The 21,416-nt window shown below is 36.7% G+C and overlaps 1 protein-coding gene across 2 annotated transcripts in view; it reads left to right on the plus strand.

The window, feature by feature from the left end:
• The window catches only part of LOC126356236 (uncharacterized protein DDB_G0284459-like), a 399,334-nt gene that overhangs the window by 252,895 nt on the left and 125,023 nt on the right, over positions 1–21,416 (plus strand). For both annotated transcript variants that reach the window (XM_050007061.1, XM_050007063.1), the window contains exons 5-6: positions 4,897–5,011; positions 9,727–9,923. In XM_050007061.1, the coding sequence (XP_049863018.1) occupies positions 4,897–5,011; positions 9,727–9,923 (312 nt within the window). The remainder of the gene's footprint in view (positions 1–4,896; positions 5,012–9,726; positions 9,924–21,416) is intronic.

Below are 21,416 nucleotides of genomic sequence, written 5' to 3' on the forward strand. Positions count from 1 at the left end.
CTCTCTCACGACAACAGTCGGAAACACAACTGCCACACCAGCAATGCTGGGTGGTGCTATATTGATATGAACGTATCAGATTTATACTCACTAAGAATTTAGTTACATTCTGGAAAGACACTAATAACCATGCCATTTAGTGCCCTGAAACTGATATCATCATCATCATATTCTTTATTACAGGGTTAAACTTGAACCATTTGGTTTGGAAATTTTTGTTGTCCATCCTTTGTAAATGTTTGCAAAATAAATGAGATACAGGCTATCAGAAATTGACTTCAAGAAGATTACATAATCAGTCATAGAATGTGTTGCAAGGCCAACACACAGTGCCAGGCAGCATGTTCCATTTAATTTATTTACATATAATAATCTCATTTTTCATGTGTTATGATATTGCAGAAAAAATGCCTTGAAATAAATTATACGCATCCTGAAATAAATATTAATTCTGTTGGAGCCTTATGTGTCATACTTGCGGACAGTAAACATTCTAGTTACACATGTACATATTTTAGATTTCTCTCTGTAGCTGGTGATGTTGAAAAACTACCATCTGTTCTAAACTACAGCATTACTTTCCAAGATACATTCCTGGCACTGGGGGGGGGGGGGGGGAAACACTGAATTGTGAATTGTGGTTTATTAGTCTCATAACATACATAATGAAAATCATTTGATTCAGGTACAAGAGACACGTCAAAAGTTTGGTAAAATTTATTGTAAAAATAGAAAGCTGATGTTTACATACAGCATCATAATAATAATACAATTTTGTTTTATATACAAAAAAGGCAGAGCTAATAATAACAACAATAATGAAAATAGTATCTAAAAATCTAACACTAAATTACCCTAGCTCAAATTATCATGTCCTCCTCTAAAAATTCTCTTATCGAATAGTAGCATTTCTCCCCCAGAATCTGGTGTAGCCTTATTTTTAGGATTTCTGACTTAACATTAAATATATTTTTTCCCATTAAATTGTTACATATTGTCATCCCCATAAAGTGTGGAGTCCGTTAATATATTTTCAATTTGTGTGTGGGAAGCATAAAATTACTTTTATTTCTTGTGTTGTGTGTGTGGTTAAAATGATTTTTCTCAAATAATTTTTGCCTGTTGTGTAGGAAGATAATAATTTCATAAATGTATATGGAGGGTACAGTTAAGATTTGCAGTTGTTGAAATAATGAGTAACAAGATTCTGTTTTCTGTGCAGTTCACATGTATCTGATCATTTTTTTTCTGAAGTTTCGGTATACGAGATGCTGTACTTGAACTTCCCCAGAAAATTATACCATACCGAATTACAGATTCAAAATAACTATGGTATGCTATTTTTCGTGTACTCATGTTGGTAGAATCTGCAAGTATCTGCAATGCAAAACTACTTAATTTATTTGATAAGGAGTCAATATGTGTTCCAGTTCAAGTTCTTGTCCACATTTAGTCCTAGGAATTTGACAGTGTCAGCTTCTTCCATAAGTTGAATATTGCATTGTATTTTAAACTCTGCACGTTTTGAGTGTTTGGTTAGGAAATGTACATTGGGTTTTTTGAAATGCTCAGTTTCAATCCATTCAACTGGAACCAGTTTTCTAGGGTATGCAGTGTGCTCACAATGAGCCTTGGAATTTTTTTCTGCATCACAATCTTCAATTAAAACAGAATTATTGCCTGTAAACAGAACTGATGGGGAATTGATATTTGTGGATAAATCACTTACACAAAATAGGAACAAGATTGGCCCCAAAATGGAGCCTTGAGGCACACCTTGTGGTACAGTACCCCACTTTGAAAAATAATTCACCATATTTGAAGTGATAGTTACCCTTTGTTTTCTTTTCTACAGGTATGATGTACGCCATTTGAGAGTATTGCCCTTAATCCCATATTTATTTAATTTGTAGATAAGCAAGGCATGGTTTACAGAGTCAAAAACTTTAGTAAGATCACAGAAAATAATAGCAACTTTACTCCTCTGGTCCAGTGCTTTGCATATTTTTCAGTAAAGTTATTTACTGCAACCAGAGTGTTTTTTCCTGGTTGGAATCCAAATTGATTATTTATAATAATATATTTTTTTACAATAAAATTTTGTATCTGGTTTGCAGCTACTTTCTCAAACACTTTTGACAAGATTGGAAGAATAGAAATGGGACGATAGTTTCCCATGTCCTCCCTCAATCCTTTCTTGAAAAGAAGTCTGACTTTGGCATGCTTCAACACATCATGAAAGCATTCCTGTTCAAAAGCTTGATTAATTATTTTAGTTAGTGGAGGTGCTATTATGTGATACACTGTGTTAGTCACTTTAGTCGGTATCCCATTCCACTCAGCTGAGTTTTTATTTTTATTGATAATATAATATTTTCCACATGCTTTATTGAGACTTTTTTAAAATATGTGAGATACTTACCTCCTTACTGGAGTCCAAAGGAGTTTAATTTACTCTGATACTCTACTATATCAACATCTGACTTTGCCACATTTCTGAAAAATTCATTTAAACACTCTGATATTTGAGCTGGGTTTACAATAAGGCTATCATTTACTTTAATCCTAGATACTTCATTTGTATTAATTCTAACATCTAACTCTGATTTGACAACAGACCACACTGCCTTTGTTTTACTTTTATGTTGAGAAATGAACTTACTGTTTGCCATTTGTTTGGCTGCTTTCACAACTTTTTTGAAGGTAGCTTTGTAACGTCTAACATGTTCAGTAAAATACCTGTTTTTATTATATTTCAGTTCATTATGTAGTTGCCTCTTCCTAGCCCTAGAAATTTTTATACCCAGAGTTATCCATTTAACTTTAACAGTGATTTTGTTACATGTAGTTCTAAGTGGAAAAGTTTGATTAAACACCCCAAGAAAACTGCTTAAAAATTTGTCATAGTTACTACTACTTGAAATACAGCTGTCATCAAGCCATTCAACCCCTCTTAAGTTATTTCTAAATACAGTTAAATTTTTTTCATTGAAGTTCCTTTTCATAGAGCTTCTGTTACATGGAATTCCTTTGGTAATGTTTGGTAGTTCAATGAATAATGCAGAGTGATCAGAGTGTCCTACATCTAAGCAAAAATTATGGACATCTTCAAATACATAGTTGGTTAGGATATTATCAATACAGGTGGCGGACTGTGCATTTACCCTAGTGGCTTGCTTAAAGTTTACTTTGAAGCCAAAACTTTTTACTATGTCTGCGAATTTGGACACATGATTGCTTTCACATAGGATAGTAATGCTGAAGTCAGCAGTTATTACAACCTTTTTTTCTTTTTCTTTGTTTAGATTTTCGAGAAGGTACTGAAATTTGGCCAGAAAAGCATCAATTGCAGCTTTCTCTGGTACTCTGTAAATAGAAACTACTATGATATTTAGGTTCCTTAACTCGATACAGCAGCTCTCAAATATACTATCTTAATTCAAATGATTAAAATAATTTATTATCACATATTTTATATCGCAATGAGTAAGTATGCAAGAGCCTCCACGTGATTTCTCACGCTTACAAAAGTTGTTTTGTACTTCAAAATTTTTGATTTTGTTAAGAATTTTAATATTATCACATGTAATCCATTGTTATTGAGACAAATAACTTTGATATTTTTACGCTCTGAAAGAATAATTTGTAATTTGTCCATTTTATTACTTTTGTTTTGAAAGTCAGCACTTAGACTGTTTATATTCCAGTGCATTATGTAGGAACATTCTTTCTTATTTATGGTTTGAAGCAGTATTTCCTTTCTTGGGTGCCATTTTGGTCTTGCCATGTTTGTTACCAAACACTGTTTCTCATCTCCATCATTCCTTATAAGTTTCCCCCATCGTAGCTCTCTTTCCAGTATGATGTGTCATCTCACTTTTGTGTGATAGTCATGTATTGGACAAGAAAATTGGTTGGTGATACACAAATGCTCTGGTCCTTCATCTGACAGAGAAAAGTAGAGATGAAGGAAAGTATTGTTAAATTAACTACGAATGTCACTTTGGACCTTTTAGCACTTGTTTGATGACCTTGGGTCTAGTAAGATCATTCTTCATTGAAATAATGTAGGTGTTTATATCCATCTTGTCTTCTTGATATATGGCCTAGGTGACTTTTGAACTAATTTCATAAGCAGCCTCATTTCGAAGCATTTCCTCTCATTTACTACATGAACAAATGTCTGCTCTTCAATTTCTGGCTGAAGATGGAAACCTGGCAAAACACAGTCTTAAATTCATTGTTGGTCAATGGCCACATCTTAGACAAAATACCTTCTCATACCAGGCATGTAATATTAACAACTAATGTGAGGCTATGTGTGCAATAAACACACCTTTTTATAATAAAATATTAAAGGCCCCTAATCCAAAAGACAACCAGTTGCATCTGCTCAATGTTTCTTTGCCTATTCCATTTCATCAAGAATTTTTGGAACATAAAATGGTCCAAGCTCACTCTGGCAGCTTCATATAAAATATTTTCTTTTTTGTCAGATGAGAAACATGTTATGCATAATTTATTCCACAGTTGTGTCAAAGATTGATACAAATAAGACAATTATTTTTCAAAAAAGCTTTTATTTTCTACCAAGCATGCATAGAAAAACTAATTTATTTGTGATTTATTATAGATAACATGTTTTAAAAACTAATGACTTCTTTTTAAATATAAATAATGAGTGATGTTTAACATGTGACCAAAGCTGTTCGTTGATATTCATCTGGTTATAATTATTTCTATGATTAATTATTTGCCATGCCATACATTGGTGTATTTAACTTGTTTCACTTTATGTCATGAAACAGATTGTTACACTAATGTTGTATTGCTTTTGATTGGAGAGAGTATGAATCAAATAATATTGTTCATTACTTGTCTTTTTTTCCTTTCCAGTTCTTATGATTCTGAGCATTTTCCTGAGAGAGGTGTCTCACCAAGTCATGTCCACTGTAACTCAGCAGGAAGCAACACAACACCATGGGTACATGATAAAGAGCAAAAGCTTAAGGTAATGGATGAGTATTAGTTTTTGCATCAGCAGTTGTTTGAATGTTATTCAATTACATGGGCAAAATACAAAGCAACAAGAAATCATTTAAAAATGTAGTTACAATGAAAAAAGACACATACACAAAGAAATTAAGACACAGAATTTTACTTATCCCCTGCATTATTGTCATTATTTATTTTCTTTGAAAAAAAAAAAAAAAAACTCAGTTTATTAATCTATTATGTTGAATTTAAAGTGATATTGCTGTGAAGACTTGAATTTGAAGATATGTTATTGTGCTCCAGAGCTATTTCTCTTTCCTTTTGAGTCTTCCTCCCTTCCTTCCTTTCTGTCCAGTGCCCTTTATGCAGCTACTGCTGGGCCAGAACTGTTATTGACCCTGTCCAGTTTTACGGAATGCCAACCATACACATATATAGGCTATTATTATTATTATTATGGATTGCCACTCCCAAAGGCATTGTAAGGTTACTGCCAGCCTCATCCCTCCCCTCCCCCTCCCTTCCCACCACCGTACAGGAGGAATATGTGTATCCCTTTGTTTGCATTTAGTTTAATTGCATGCTCAAATGTGACATTGTGCTTCAAAGTATTTATGCTTCATGTAACTGAGGCAGGACATGGGGACCAGCCTCGTATTCACCTAGGTGGATGTGGAAAGCTGCCTAAAATGCACATCCAGGCTGGTTGATACATTGGTGCCCAATAATTGTGTGAGATAGGTTTAATCTAGGGCTGGTGGATCTCACCGCATCCCAGAAGTGGACGCTTTAATGTACTAGGCTATCAAGGCACATGTCATTTGATTGTATTGTATTCTATTCTATTTGATTAATCAATAATCCAAGAGGGTCTACATACTACATCTTCCATGAAAGCAGTTTTACTTCTGGATGCCTTGTTTTATTATCCTCTGGGGATAATGAGGCCAATTTGATTGTAAAATACTACCATCTTACCATATTAGCCATAATCTCATCTTGAATCACAAAATTCTGTTCAGCTTTCTCTTATATGTGCTTTTATAGAAGCTAAAGGCAGCTATCAAGCTGTCAATTCCCCTGGGGTAATAAAATGTTTTAAGGGTGTGGATGTGTACAGATAATGATATATAATTAAATTCCTCATACATCCCATCTGCTAGGTCAGATGCATATCAGACTGGTTTGTAAACAAGGAAAGCATTCTAACTCAGGCACTGTTGTTCATAGTAGTAATATTAGTAGAGACAATGGTAGTGGTACCTGTTATTGTTACAGTGTATGCTGTTAAGTACACAGTAAACTATCACTTCCCATTACCAATACTTCACTGTGACTAGACCAGTGAAGAGAGAGCACATGACATTTACTTTTGTGTATTCTCTAATATCCCTCATTGGATGAAGAGATGATAAGTAGAAGGTTTTGTATTTGCATTTCACGAAACACATTGCTTACTTTGTCCAACTGCTAACAGAAACAGGTATTTTCATGCACCACCCACACTAATTTATTGCATCATAATTTATGTTATACAGTGAATTGAAAATGGATGGAAACATTATTTAGTCTTGCTTTGTGTTGTTTTCACTATGAAAAGAGGGGTCACAGCCATGAGGGAAGCACATTGCTGACAGATAACATGATTGCTAATGAACATAATATGTTGCATGCTAGTGTCATAAAGATAACCGTTATTTTTTTCTTCAAATTGTGCTCTAAGCAATAGACTTTTAATATTTACATCCCAGTACTGAAAACTTGTTATCTGTGCAAGTGAGTAGGGCCCAGAAAATTTCTCTTTAAACACATTGTGTTCTAGTATTCATTTTGTAATAGTACTTGTGGCCCCAGCTCTACTACTTTTAAGTTGATAAAGAGTTCATGACTGTGTATTGAAAATTAAGTTTTTACTATCCTAGTGCCAGTCACAACATATGCATAGATTTATGCAATGTTTATCTTTCTACATGGTGAAATATAAAAACAATTCTTGTCTTATGTTGAGACTAACATTTTGTCTATTTGCTTCTTAATATATAATTTTGGAATAAGATTCTGCCTTTAGCGAAGAATTTGTGTGTGCTCAGGCAGAATCATATTTCCCTAATTATATAAAAAAGTTTATACACTGCCAGCCATTAAAATTCAACACGATGAAGATGGCAAAAAACATGACATTGTCGTGAAGTATAATACATGCGTGGATATGCAAATGATTAGCATTTCAGCACAGATACACAAAACAGGAAGGATTGATGCCATCTGTATTCTGTATACAAAGAAAGAATACATTGTGAGTTGTACTTTTAAAAATTGCACTTCAATGTTTGTGAGAAAATGGTGTTATGCCTCATGTAAGAATGAGAAGCATCTACTAGTATGTGCTGGAATTTGACAGCTACAGGATCATGGCCTATCAAGGCTTTGGTTTATCCTCCTGGGATATTGCTGCTTGCTTTGATTGCAATCCCACAACTACCATGCATGTACACTGAGATGACAAAAGCCATGGGATAGCGATATCCACCTATACAAATGGTGGTAGTTTCACATCAGCAAGGTATAAAAGGACAACACTTTGGTGGAGCTGTCATTTGTGTTCAGATGATTCATGTAAAAAGCTTTCTGACAGTATTATGGCCGCACAACTGGAATTAACAGACTTTGAACGTAGAATGGTAAATGGAGCTAGATGCATGGGGCATTTAATTTTGGAAATCATTAGGGAATTCAATATTCTGAGGTCCAGTGACAAGAATGTGGTGAGAGTAGCACATTTCAGGCATTACCTGTCACCATGGGTGATGTCAGTGGCTGACGGCCTTGACGTAATGACCAAGAGCAGTGGTGTTTGCATAGAGTTGTCAGTGCTGACAGACAAGCAACACTGGTGTGTTAATGAGCTATGGCAACAGATGACAGATGTGAGTGCCTTTGCTAATGGCATGACATCACCTGCAGTGGACCCTAGATGACTGGAAAATCATGGCTTGATCAAATGTTACCTGACTTCAGTTGCTAAGGGCTGTCGGTAGTGTTCGAGTATGGTGAAGACCCCACGAAGCCATGGACCCAAACTGACAACAAGACACTGTGCAAGCTGGTGGTGGCTTCATAATGGTGTGAGCTGTGTTTGCATGGAATGGACTGGTTCCTTTGGTACAATTGAACCAGTCGTTGACTGAAAATAGATATGTTCAGCTACTTGGAGATCATTTGCAACCATTCATGGACTTCATGTTGTGAATGACAATTCGTCATGCCACTGGGCTACAGTTGTGTGTGAATCGCTCCAAGATCATTCTGGACAGTTCAAGTGAATGATTTGGCAATCCAGATAACCCAACACGTATCTCATCAAACATTTATGGTACAAATTGACAGATCAGTTCATGCACAAAATACTGCACTGGCAACACTTTCACAATTGTGAATGGCAATAGAGGCAGCATGGCTCAATATATCTGCAGGGGACATCTAGCGACTTGTTGAGTTCATGCCACATTGAGCTGCTGCACTATGCCAGGTAAAAGGAGGTCCAACATGATATTAGGAAGTATCCCATGAGTTTTGTCACTTCATTCTATGACATAGATGGTTTTGAGAAGGCCATACAGAAAGCCATCCAGGATCTCCATGATCTCACACAACTAGAGGCCTGAAAGGCAGACATATTGTGTGCCCAGCTATGCAGGATCATAAAGCCATATTGGGTGCCTTGAGTTATAAAATTAGTGTGTTTAGAGCAAGGGGAGTATCCATAAGGACAGTGCGACATTGTCTGGAGCACCATTAACTACTGTTTTGGCTTCCCCTCACATGGTGACACAGAGAGGTACGGCGACAATGGTGTACCCAATGACAACACTGGACACAAGAGTCGCCCCGCATTGCCTTTTCAGTCGAGTTCTGGTTCCATGTACAGTATCATAATGGATCTATCCATTTGAGGAGGCTCTGAGCAGAGTGAATATTGCCAGATTGCATCCGTCGTCATCATATGGGCCCAGAACCTCTAGTTTGTGTAATTTGGACAGCAGCCATTACGTTACTGCACATAGTGTCAATGGGAGTGCCCTGTCTCTGAGGTCTCCATTATATTGTCTTTCAACAAGATAATGCAAGACCTGTTTGTTTCTGCTGTCCTGACCTGCATCAATACAGACAGTATTTGATTATTGCAGTGGCCAGCATGTTCTCCATCTCTTTCACCCACCGAAAACATTGGGTCACGGATTGCCAAGAGACTAGCATGTCATCATTTAGCAACCACTGCAGCTAATGACCTCCATTGTAGAGTTGAAATAGAATGGAATGATGTGCTTGTATCTTTCTTCTAAGCCCAGTTCAACTCAGTGACCACCCAGGTTAGAGCTGTTCGGGAGTGATGGAACTGTGTGCTAGATTGTGCCCCACTTGTAACTCCAAATTACCTACAAACTTAAGCTGTGTAACAGTCAGTAAAATTTTGTTATTTGCTGTTCTTCCTGGAGTTACAATTTTAATGGCAAGAGTGTAGATCTTGTGTAGTTAGTACCATTATAGTAAAAGAACCTAGTTCACATTTTCAGCAATTCAAGAGAAGGAGACTGTGCTTGTGAACAGATACTGTTAATATTGTATAGTTTTACTGACAAGTTGCACTTGTAATTAAACAGTTTGTGATGTAAAACTCAGCACTTTGAAATTATATAGTTAACTTATGCTCATATGAATTGTTTGTTGTAGGTTGCTGCAGCATTTCTTTCAGAGGTGATTTCTCATTCTGGAATGGTTGATGATAAGGGCCATGGTGATCTGTTGCCTTCACACAGATTAAAACCACCTGATAAACCACCGTCCCTCTCTTGGCCAAAGAATTTTCAAGCAGGAGTATTGAAGGTGACAGCCAGCAAAGTGTTCCCACCAAAGCCATCAAACCATTCGTAAGAAAATGTTTTTGGATTATTGATGCAAAAGAAACAGATGGAAATTGTTTTTCTGTTGCCTGAATGACTAGAGATTAAGTTTTGTAAAAATCCACAGCAAGTATATTATTTACGATCGTCCTTTTGTAAAAAATGTTTCTGTAACCTGCAATAAATACTATGAACCAGTAAACATAACAATACATCACTCAGAAGACATATTAATTCATATAACAATAATAATAATAATAATAATAATAATAATGTATAAGCTTAATAGAGATGAAACAAACTCAGTTGCTTTTGCTACTCTTTATTTAAGGCCAATAAATTCCAGAACATTAGGATCCAAAGATACATTAGTGCAGTTGGAAGAGAAGTTACTTAAGATGAATAGGGGTAGTTTAATTTTCTCAAAAGATACAAAAGAAATGAAGACCAAATTAAAATGAGACATATGTTTTGTTGTGAGGAACAGAGCAGGAATGAAAATCAGACTCAGATTTTATTGTAAACATGACAATCAGAAACAATATTAAAGATTCAAAAAGACTGGGAAGATTTGTTTTAGAAATAAATAAGCAATTGATTTGACCTTCTCCAATGTGGGCAAAATAGCATAATCAATTTTTGCTATATAAATACTATATGTAATTACTTCTTGATAGTACTCACCTTCTCCACTGAAGATCACACTTCACTGTCATCCAAAGAATTGTGTTTGCTTTGTATCTCATGGATAAGGGAATTCTGAAATGGCCTCTATTATACTTGGATCTAGTCTTATATCCTCTGCATTAACGATATGCTCTAAACAAGGGCAGCCATATGATGGTTTGTAGGTGGGGGCTAATTGGGGATGTGAGATATTTTTAATATTTTGGAAGATGAATGGCAACTTGTAGGAAGCCATAAAATAGTGCCAGTTCTAACCCAGTTAAAAATTTGCTTAATACTGACTTTTAAATCATTTTCTTGAAAGAAAAAAACACTTGACCATGCACTGGCCCCAAATACTTGAACACCAAAAGACAAGCTGCTCAGTTTTACTGAGAGTCCTTTCTCTGAAAATTTTTGCCGCATCTCTAATATACCCTTATGGTCAGACCACATTTTTGAAATAATCATGACATCATCAACATATAACAGTATCTTATGTAACAGACTGGGGCCTTAATGTTTGCCCAGGGCCTTCATAAACATGCTTATTGATACATTTAATCCAAATGGTAAATCTGTAATTTGATAAGACCTTCTACCAAATGAAAAAATTTCGAAGCTGGCCTGGGACTAGGATGTTAAGTGACCTGCGAGTATCCAGTGGTTGAATGCATGCAACTCATATGCCTGATATCTTCTAGTTTTATTTGGATTTCATCAATAGGAGCAATACAATTTTTTTCCATTTCAGTATGTTCATTAAGAGTACGGGCACTGAGTATCTGACACACATCTCTGCATGGTTGTAGGATTGTTATCTGGACTTGATGGTCTTTTAAGGCTTTGTAGCATTTATTACATCCAATTTACAATTATAAATAATACATCAAATGAAAAAGCATCTCAAACAGTTTTTCTAACAAGTGTTCAACATGAACACCACCCATCACACATTGAGTCTACAGACAAGTTCTTCCCCAACCTTGATCAGTGTGTCTCAAGTAATTGTTGCAGCAATGCTGTGTCTGGAGTTAGGTAGGTCAGCTGGTAGTGGAGGCACATAGACATGATCGCTTGTGAACCCCCAGAGGTAAAAATCTTAAAGTGTGTGTGAATGTGGAGTTCGTCAGGCCCCTTACAACTAATCCAGCAGTTGGGTGCAATGTCATTTAACCAATTGCATGTTGAGTTAATGACAGTGAGATGGCGCGCCATTTTGCTGCCAAATGTAGTTCTGTGGTTCAGTTCTTCAATTAAGGAAAGAAGCATAGTTCTAGCATATCAGGATAAGAAATACCATTTACAGTAGCTTCATTGGAAAAGAAAGACTGGTAAACTTTCCATTGGGATATGGCACAAAAAACATTCATTTCTCATTGCAACTGTACCATCTCACGGGGATTTGCTGATCCCTAAATGTGCACATTGTGTGTGTTGACATTTCCACTGAAGTTGAATGTCAATTCATCATAGAAGGCAACTTGATCCAAAAAATCTTTGTCATCTAACAACATATTGTTTATAAAGTTGGAAAGTAAAATGTAGTCTGTAGACTTTAGAGCTCTTAAAATTGCAAATGGTAAGAGCATAGTTGTATGTGTCTCCTTAAAAGTCTCCACACAAGCATAGTTGGAATTGCTAATTCACAACAAACCTTCCAAACTGACATCTTGGGGATATGTGTGAAAGACTCTTACTTGTTCAGCATGTTCTTGAGGCAGTCTTGGTTATTTCATACTCTTTCCTTTGCACACAAGTATACTCGTACAAACAAAACTGTTTAAGTTGCTGATTAATTTGATGTATTAATTGTAATTGTAAATTGAATGAAGTAAATGCTACAAAGCCTTAAATCCTGTACATTCATTTTGAAATGCCCTGTAATTACCTGGTCAAGCATTTTGCTAATCTCCCAAACGTGTGCCACTTTTAAAGTAGAAGGTACAGGATATGGTTTAACAAAGAAACATTTGTGGTTCTTAACTTTTAACTTACCTTCATAACCCTGACTATTTCCTAGTAGATTCTAAAATATCTTTTTACATTTTATTACGATGTTCAGTAATTCATTCTTCTTATTACTATTTAATACATCACTAGCTTGAGATTGTTCCAAAATTTTATTTTGGTCTTCCATAACTTCAACATGGTAGTCTTTATCAATATTATTCTTACCTAAAAACCTGTGGTATTAGCACTGATGCAGATCATTAATTGGTTTGCTGTTGTTTCTTTATCCTGCATATTCCTGATAGAAGGGGCCTCAGGTACTAGGTTGAGGTAAGATCAAACTAACTTTTTATGTGCAAAATCAGGTAAGGCTTGATATTTTTCCAGACAGTTTACTTCCAGCAGTATAGAAATGTTCAAATTAGAAACGACTAGGATTCTGTGATCACATGCTATGGGTGTGATTAAGAAGGTTAACAAAACTTCCTCTGAAGGGGCTTTCCTCCACTCTCAAATGTATCAACAGTGTACCCAAATTATGGAGAAAGTAGAGTATTTCTTTTCTCTTTAATCTGAAAAAATCCTTTTCAAAACACTGGTGTCACTACCTGAGTCCAAACCAGTGTTCACCTTGTGATTCCCAACCTTTCCTACCACTACAGATAATGGCACCCATTTCTGGGGCAATGGGCGACTGTGACCCACCCTTAATCAGGTGGATTTCTTTTCAAGAAAATGATTTAAAAGTCAATATTGTGCAGGTTTTCAAAAGTTTTGGACCTAGAACATTTTTATGGCTTCTTATGAGGCATCATCTGTCTTCCAAAATATTAAAAATACATCATATCCCCCCCAGTTTGCTCCCCTCACCCTTCAGACTATCGCATGGGTGCCCTTCATTATACAAGTTTTTTACAAACCACTTGTTACACTGGATTTGCATGTGGGAGGACAAAGGTTTAAACCCTTGTCTGGCCATCCTGATTTAGGTTTTCCATGATTTCCCTAATCTCTTCAGGCAAATGCTGGGATAGTTTCTTTGACAGGGCACGCTGATTTCCTTCCCCATCCTTCCCTAATCCAATGGGACTAATGACCTCGCTGTTTGCTCCCCTCCCTCAAGCCAACCAATCCACTTCTTGTCGAATTTCTGCTCTCAACTTTCTTTTTCTTGGTGTGATGTCTGCAGTCCTAATTTTTTAAGTCTTCTGTTATCTCTTGTTGGTGGCTTGGTCCGGCCCCTCCTGTACTGTCTTCACCGTTTTCCAAATTTTTGATATTCATTGTCCCTACATGATGTCAATTATTATAAGGTTTTTGGTGATATTGTACTTGATGGTTATAGTTATATTGGGTACAGTTTCCATGACTATTAATTTTTTTTGTTTCACAATATTGACTATGTGATCCCTGAGTCCATTTTTAGATTTCCATTTCCATTTTGGATCCACATTTATTCCTATGAGCCCACTCATATTCTCTCTTCCAGGCCAGAATATCCGACTCATCTAAGTAACTCTGAAGAACACTAATATTATTTCAAGTCTTTGCCAATCATCTGTTCTTGTACCTGAATAGGCATCCTGTTAATTAATACTTCAATAAGCTGAGCTTTATTCATGTACCATTTCAGTTAATGTCAATATTCCCCCCCCCCCCCCCCCCCCCAATCTTCTCCTGTACAGTCTAGAATCAGTCAGTTGTAGCTTGAGTATTCACTGCTCTGCTTGAGACCAATAATTCTCTTTAATCTCTGTGAGACCAATAATTCTCTGTAAACTGCTTACAGAAATCTTCCAGGTGTTAAGCTTATATTTATTAAATGTTGCCCATTAAGCTGATCTTCAGCAAATTGTATCCTCCTTTCTGTATTCCCTGATTTATAAAATGCACCTCTAAATAACCTTAAAAATACAATGGGCTGTATTCCCTTTGCTGGTTTAAAAATCAGCATCTTTTTTGACACTCAATTGCTGCTTTCAAATGACAACTTCTCACAAAAATCTCTAATTGGACTTGGGGTCCTTTTCTTCCCTTTTTTCATTTCTCTTTCTTTGCACCTCTCACTGGTACTATCTATGCTCACTTCAAGATGACTACTGACTTGACTATCTTTTTATATTTGTAAGTATGCCATATCAGTAATTGATCTGCCTGCATCTTCTTCCACAATTCTTCAACCCTGCTTATATAACTTTGAACCTCATTGTTTCTGGTATAAGTACTGATTTCTAAATTGTACTTTAATGTTATCAGCTATTTATTCTGTCATTTCTCCTTTGCATTTTAATATTTTTACTTGAAATTTTAAGCACTCTACCATATTTTCAATCCTTTTAAAGTCCTCTCCATATAATTTGGCATTGTTGGACCTTAATGTATCTAAATTTTCTATTAACCCTCCCTCAAGGCCTTTACTTTCTCACTGTTGGACATCCTTCAGTGTCCCCTCAAGATTTTCCCCAGGTGTGCTTCAAAATTACTAAGCTCTTCAGACAACTCATCTGTTATATGATTCATTAACTCTTTCTCTGATTTAGACTCCTGAATGTATGCATCCAATCTTGTTATGTTATTATCAGTCTTTTTCAAGAGCTGTCCTTTGCTTTAATGGATTCCTTTTCTAACTGAAATTCTTTAATGTGAATGTCTAAGTGGTTCAACACATTGGTGATTTCTCCTTGTACCCCTGTTATCTTTGGTATAACTTCTGTACAAAGATATTGATTAACCTGTTCCATTTTCTTATTAACCCATTGCCTTCTTTTATCTATCTTAATGTTTTGCTTATTCACAAATGACTGCACTCCTTCTTTAACTTCATTTGCTATTTTTAAACTACTAAAAGCTAAGGCTTGTTTCCAGTCTTCATTCTGCCTGTTAGCCACTTCTTCTATTTTACTATGCTGCCTTCTATTTTGCCTGTCACTTCTTCCATTTTAGGTGACAGTTCTGCCTCCATTGCTGCCCTGCACATATCTAACATTTCCTTAATGTCTTTCAGAGTATGTGCTTAGTCAAAAAAGGATCCTCTGGTTTCCCTTTTGTGTGATTGCAACAATAACTTTATTCCTTAACTTAACAACTGTCCAAACAACAAATGGAATTACTGTTAATTAATTATTCAGTAGTCTTGAGATTAACTTTCTGCTATCTTTCTTAATTCTGTATCTCTCAGCTCATATGAAAAGGCTGTAGTTGGGATGCTTCAGTGAGGGACAATAGCTACCTTGATGCAGCTGGTTAGTTGGTTCAGCACCATGATCTGTGACAGCCCTGACTTGAAGCTTTGGTTGTGGCTGGACATCTCAAAAGCTCACCCATTCATACTATTATTGCTACCTGGACAAATAAATTCCCCTTCTCCCCAAATGGCCTTCTCTTCTTTTCTTGTGCCTTCATAGTTAACTTGCTCTTCATCTTTTTTTCGCTTGCCTCTTGTTTCTTCCAGTCATATCTTTTCTTTTCCACATGTATCTTCTCTCTTCCAGATTTACATATTTTTTGGATAATTTTTTATTATTTCATAATTCATGCCCACAAATCTAGCGGTGTCACAGATACAGTGATTTATTTTCTTCAGTGTGGACAAAAGTAGTGTAATTAGTTTTTGCTATGTATGTGTGTTATGTATAGTTACTTCTCAATAGGTATCACTACTTCTTAACTTCTGAATGCAACTTCATACTGGACAATAATTACCTAGATGTCAACTACCCGTTTACAATTAAATGCCAACTGTTACTTTTGAAAGTTGTGACATATTGTGGGTATTTTTTGAATAATCAGGTCTTGCACCTTCTACTGATACACAGTGTTTTGCCCCTATCCTTTCAAAATATTTCAGTATTCACAGTTAAAATCTGTGAGGTTGTAATATTTCAAAACCAGGTACTAACAAACTGCTTCATTTGAACATCATAATTGATTTACAATTGCTAGTTAGTAATATCACTAATAATTGAAAAGAATGTAGTACAAATTAACAGTGAAACTATAGAACTAGTTGATGAGGACAGGGCAGTTAAAAACATTTGCAAGCAGCACATGTTATTCTTGTTCAACTAAAACATCTAAAAATACTAACTTCCATTTTGTCTCCATTTTGACTGTGAACTGGATATTAGAGTACATGCTATTCATGTTATTGAGAAAGTACTGAAGAGCATTGGTGCCACGTACCAGATAATAAATGTGTCATAAGTGTAAAGATGGAATGAAAAGAGGCAAATGGGAAACAAGTTCATGCAAAACATTCTTAAAAATGCTTCATAAATAACTTGACAGCCACAGGAGATTCTGGAGAACCCATAGTCATTCTATAAAAAATTACATGAAGTGCTTCACCATACAGGAAGAAGTTAGTCATCAAAATATGACAAAAAATTGTTATTATCTCTTAAGGAAGATGATATGCCAACAAGGAGTTTTGTAAACAAAGAACTTGTCCAGCCTAATTATAATATAATTTCAGCCAACTCTGCTTTGTTTCATTATGTCAATGAACATAAGAGAGTTTTAAGAGTGAGGTTCACAGTGACCAACTATGGAAGTCATTAACTTGGTTAGATTTTTGAAATAACCAGTAGCTCTAATGACAGTTCTCAGTAGAATACCTTTGTTACGGCTTTAAGGCTATTTGTACAATGTGAGAGGTGTAGAAGCTCAGTCTGTAAGGTTCTTCACGGCATTATAAATTAGGCCAAAATTCTTCAGTAACTCGCAATGTTCTTCAGCAACAGTGACAGTTTGCCATGATAATGAGTAGCATTAAGGATGACTGTAGCACTTTTCATCTTTAGAATAGACCAAATAATTTGAAGTTACAGTAAGTGATATTTATATTCACAAATTCTTGTCTGAAAACATAATTATTAGTAATAACCATTCAAAATATTGATTAAAAGTTGATTATGTTATGTATTATGTATTATATGTAACTTAGTGATGTGTCTGAATATTTCAACTTCTAGACCTGATTGTATTTTATCATTTATATGTAAATCTGATACTACAATTATCAAGACCTGAAAGAAATTATGATTTGGAGACAGATTCATATCTGTCTGCACATTTAAAACTTGACTGCTTGGAATAACTTTCCTTATTCAGTTTTTTTATTGAATTGTTACTGTATCAAGTACTAACATACCACGAATACTAAGCAAGGAAAATGTTTCCAGTAAAAAGAAATATTTAATATCTCATGTAAATTTGTGTTAGAACATCTTTTCTGAAAGTATTTGTCTGGAGTGTAACCTCATATAAAAGTGAAATGTGGATGTTAACCAATGCAGACAAAAAGAGGAGAGGAATTTTTGAAATGTGGTGATGCAGAATAATGCTGACAATTAGATGAATGGATAAAATGATTACTGAAGCAATACTGAATTGCATTTGGAGAGAAAAGAGTGTTATGGCACAAATCAACTAAAAGATGGGTTAATTGAGCCACATTTCTGAAGCCATAAAGGAATAGTCAATCTTCTTATGCAAGGAGAAGTGGAAGACAGAGACCAAGGATTGACTACACTAAGCAGGTTCTGGTAGGTCTACGTTGCAGTAGTTATGCAGAGGTGTAACAGTTTGCACAGGATAGACAGGCATGGACACTAGTTGTCAGACTGAAGTCATAGCCATTGCTTAGTTTTAGTTACTGCTAATACTTTTTTCATTTTCTCAGTTTATTCTCTTCCATTCTGTAATAGTTCTATTGCAATTATTAGTCTCTCCTTTAGTTTCATTAGTCAACCATCTCTTCGGTTTAAATTGTTCATAACAAAAATCACTATCAGTATCACTTTAGCAAATTTAAATCTAATTGTAGCTTCCTACGATAATCACTACCAGTATCACTCTAGTAAATTTCAATTTAATTCTAGCTTCCTACGATACTCTATTAAATATTAAGCTTACTTCTCTCTGCTGGCAGCATCGGCCTCTTAAATCACTCCCCTTTCCCTTATTTCCACCCTAAGCTGTTTCAAATACTCTAATTACATTTTTCCTCTTACGACATAGGATACTCAGTGACACACAGCCGTCACCATTTTGGTCATATTCTCCCTGCACCGAATACCACTAATCCATTTTCTATACTCCCGCAACCTCAGGAAATCTCTTGCAGTCGCCTTTCTTTCGGCTCTCGCGGAGTCACAAACAGGGCGCGCAAAATCTCGGACACCCCTGTAATATGTCACTTGGCGGAAGCACCGGCCAGTGCCCCTCGCGGCAGGTAGTGCCTAACAAAGGGACAAACCAGTCTGCCACCCTACTCCAGGCTGCTCAGCAGAACGCGTCCGAGCTTTTAGCAGCTCACTGCAACATTCAGTCTTTACCTGCGCATTACGAAGAACTTAGCCTCCTCTTCAACCAACTAAACTACCACGTAATCCTCTTATCCGAAACGTGGTTGAAACCACACATATCCTCTGCATCTATTCATCTCCCAGGGTACACATTTCTTAGGGCAGACAGATCAAAAAAGCAAGGTGGCGGGGTCGGCGCATATATACGAACAGATCTCAAAGCGAAAGTCTTATGTACGTCAAATCCTGCTGAAGAAAAAGAGGCTGAATTCATGTTCATTGAAATAAATATACAAAGTCGGAAATTCTTGACTGGCGTCGTGTACAAGCCGCCAAAAATAAGCTCAATGAGTTCCTTCCAGTCGGAATTACATTCACTTCAGTGTCAATACGAACATGTCATCGTAATGGGTGACTTGAACATAGACCTGCTAAGAGACACTCCCTCCGCAATAAACCTAAGAAGATTGTTTAGTTGCAATAGCATGAACATTCTTCCATTACAACCTACACACCATACGGCGCACAGTCATACTCTTATAGACGTAATCGCAACGAAACAGACTGACAGAGTAAGAGATGTTGGTCAATCATCGGTCCCTGGCCTCTCAGCACATGATGTAATATTCCTGGCCTACTCTGTGCAGCCCCCAAGGATCAAATCGCGTTACATAACTTGTAGGAACATGAAACGTATTGACCTTGACGCTCTAACAGCCGATTGCTTAGAAATCTCATGGCATCAAATAATCAGAGAACCTACAATCGACGGCAAAATTAATGAACTTGGTGATAAACTCACTGCCCTATATGACAAACATGCACCTGTGCGCACAGTCCGTGTAAGAAAATCTCCTGCTCCATGGCTGACAGCTGAATTACGTCAAATGATGACTAATAGGGATGCTGCCCACAGGCGTTTCAAGGCAGATCCGAAACCCGAACGTTTCGAAGAATATAGAAAGCTACGGAACAGAGTGAAACAATGCATTCGCAATGCCAAAATCAGGCACGCTCGCTCCCTTGTATGCAGCGATCTGACACCCACGACTCTATGGAAGAATCTCCGTAGCTTGGGGGTCGGAAAGGCAAAATCGGAAACTACTTTTCATGTGTCAGCTAACGAATTAAATGAATTCTTCTATGCACCTCTGAATACCAGCACGGCTGATAATTACCGTCCACAAGAATCCCCAAACAGGATAACTAACAACGATACCTTCCATCTAAAACATGTAACAACAAATATGGCAAGAAAAGCAATAATGAGAATCTCTTCTGATGCAATAGGCAACGACAGTATCGGTATAACCATGATTAAGAATGTTGCTGATATCTTAGTACCTGTCTTAACTGACATATTTAATTTTTCCCTCGTGAACGGAATATACCCCACTGCATGGAAAAGAAGCATAATTCGACCCATCCCTAAGATCGAAAACCCGCAACAGCCTAGTGATTACCGACCAATTAGCATACTGCCTGCTGTTTCCAAAGCACTTGAATATATTGTTTATGACAAAATCACTGAACACTTGCATGAATTCAGTCTATATGACAAATTTCAATCCGGTTTCCGTAAACATCACAGCACAAACACTGCTCTAATTAAAGTAACTGATGACCTGAAATATGCCATCGACAATCGAAAGGCAACAATATTGACGCTACTGGACTTCAGCAAAGCTTTTGACACTGTCAACTTTGACATATTACTCAGAAAAATGCAACAGCTTAATTTCTCTGATAGTACAATGAGATGGTTTGAAAGCTACTTAAAAGACTGACAGCAATGTGTTGTCTGCGCAAATGAAAAATCTTCCTGGAAACATGTTTCTTCGGGAGTGCCACAAGGATCAGTCTTAGGACCACTTTTGTTTTCTTTATATGTCAACGATATTTCGTCGGTTTTGTCCTCCTGTAAACATCATTTCTATGCTGACGACCTCCAGCTCTACCTAAGCGTCAGACCTGAAGACGTAAACACTGCAATCGCTCTGATGAATGATGATCTGTCTTCAGTAGTGACTTGGGCGAAAAACCTGGGGCTTAAATTAAATGCAAAAAAGACGCAAGTAATCTTAATAGCCCATCAGAAATTAATAAGTTCAGATTTCCGCGAACGGCTACCTCCTATTTTGCTCGAAGGTACTCCAATACCATATCAGAAAACAGTGAAGAACTTGGGTGTAACTTTGGACGAGCATCTCAACTGGGCGGAGAATACAGTCGCAGTGTGCCGAAAGACGTTTGCTTGTCTCTATGCTCTCAAAAAGTTTCGGAACATATTCCCACAGGACTTGAAACGCCAGCTCGTGCAAGCACTCGTTCTACCGAACCTCCACTATTGTGATGTAATTCAACAAGGCATGAGTAGTGAAAACAAAAGACGGCTAGAGCTAACCATGAATGCCTGTGTGCGTTACACCTGCAACATTCGCCGATACGATCATGTTAGTGCTTCATACTCCGAGCTAGGGTGGCTGCGGCCGGACAAACTGCGTGACTACCACACTCTATGTCTACTTCACCGACTCCTCATCGCACAAGCACTCCAGTACCTAGACTCAGAGATTAAAAACCTGTCATGCCA

This window comes from Schistocerca gregaria, chromosome 3, assembly GCF_023897955.1.
Source record: "Schistocerca gregaria isolate iqSchGreg1 chromosome 3, iqSchGreg1.2, whole genome shotgun sequence".
Lineage (NCBI taxonomy): Eukaryota > Metazoa > Arthropoda > Insecta > Orthoptera > Acrididae > Schistocerca > Schistocerca gregaria.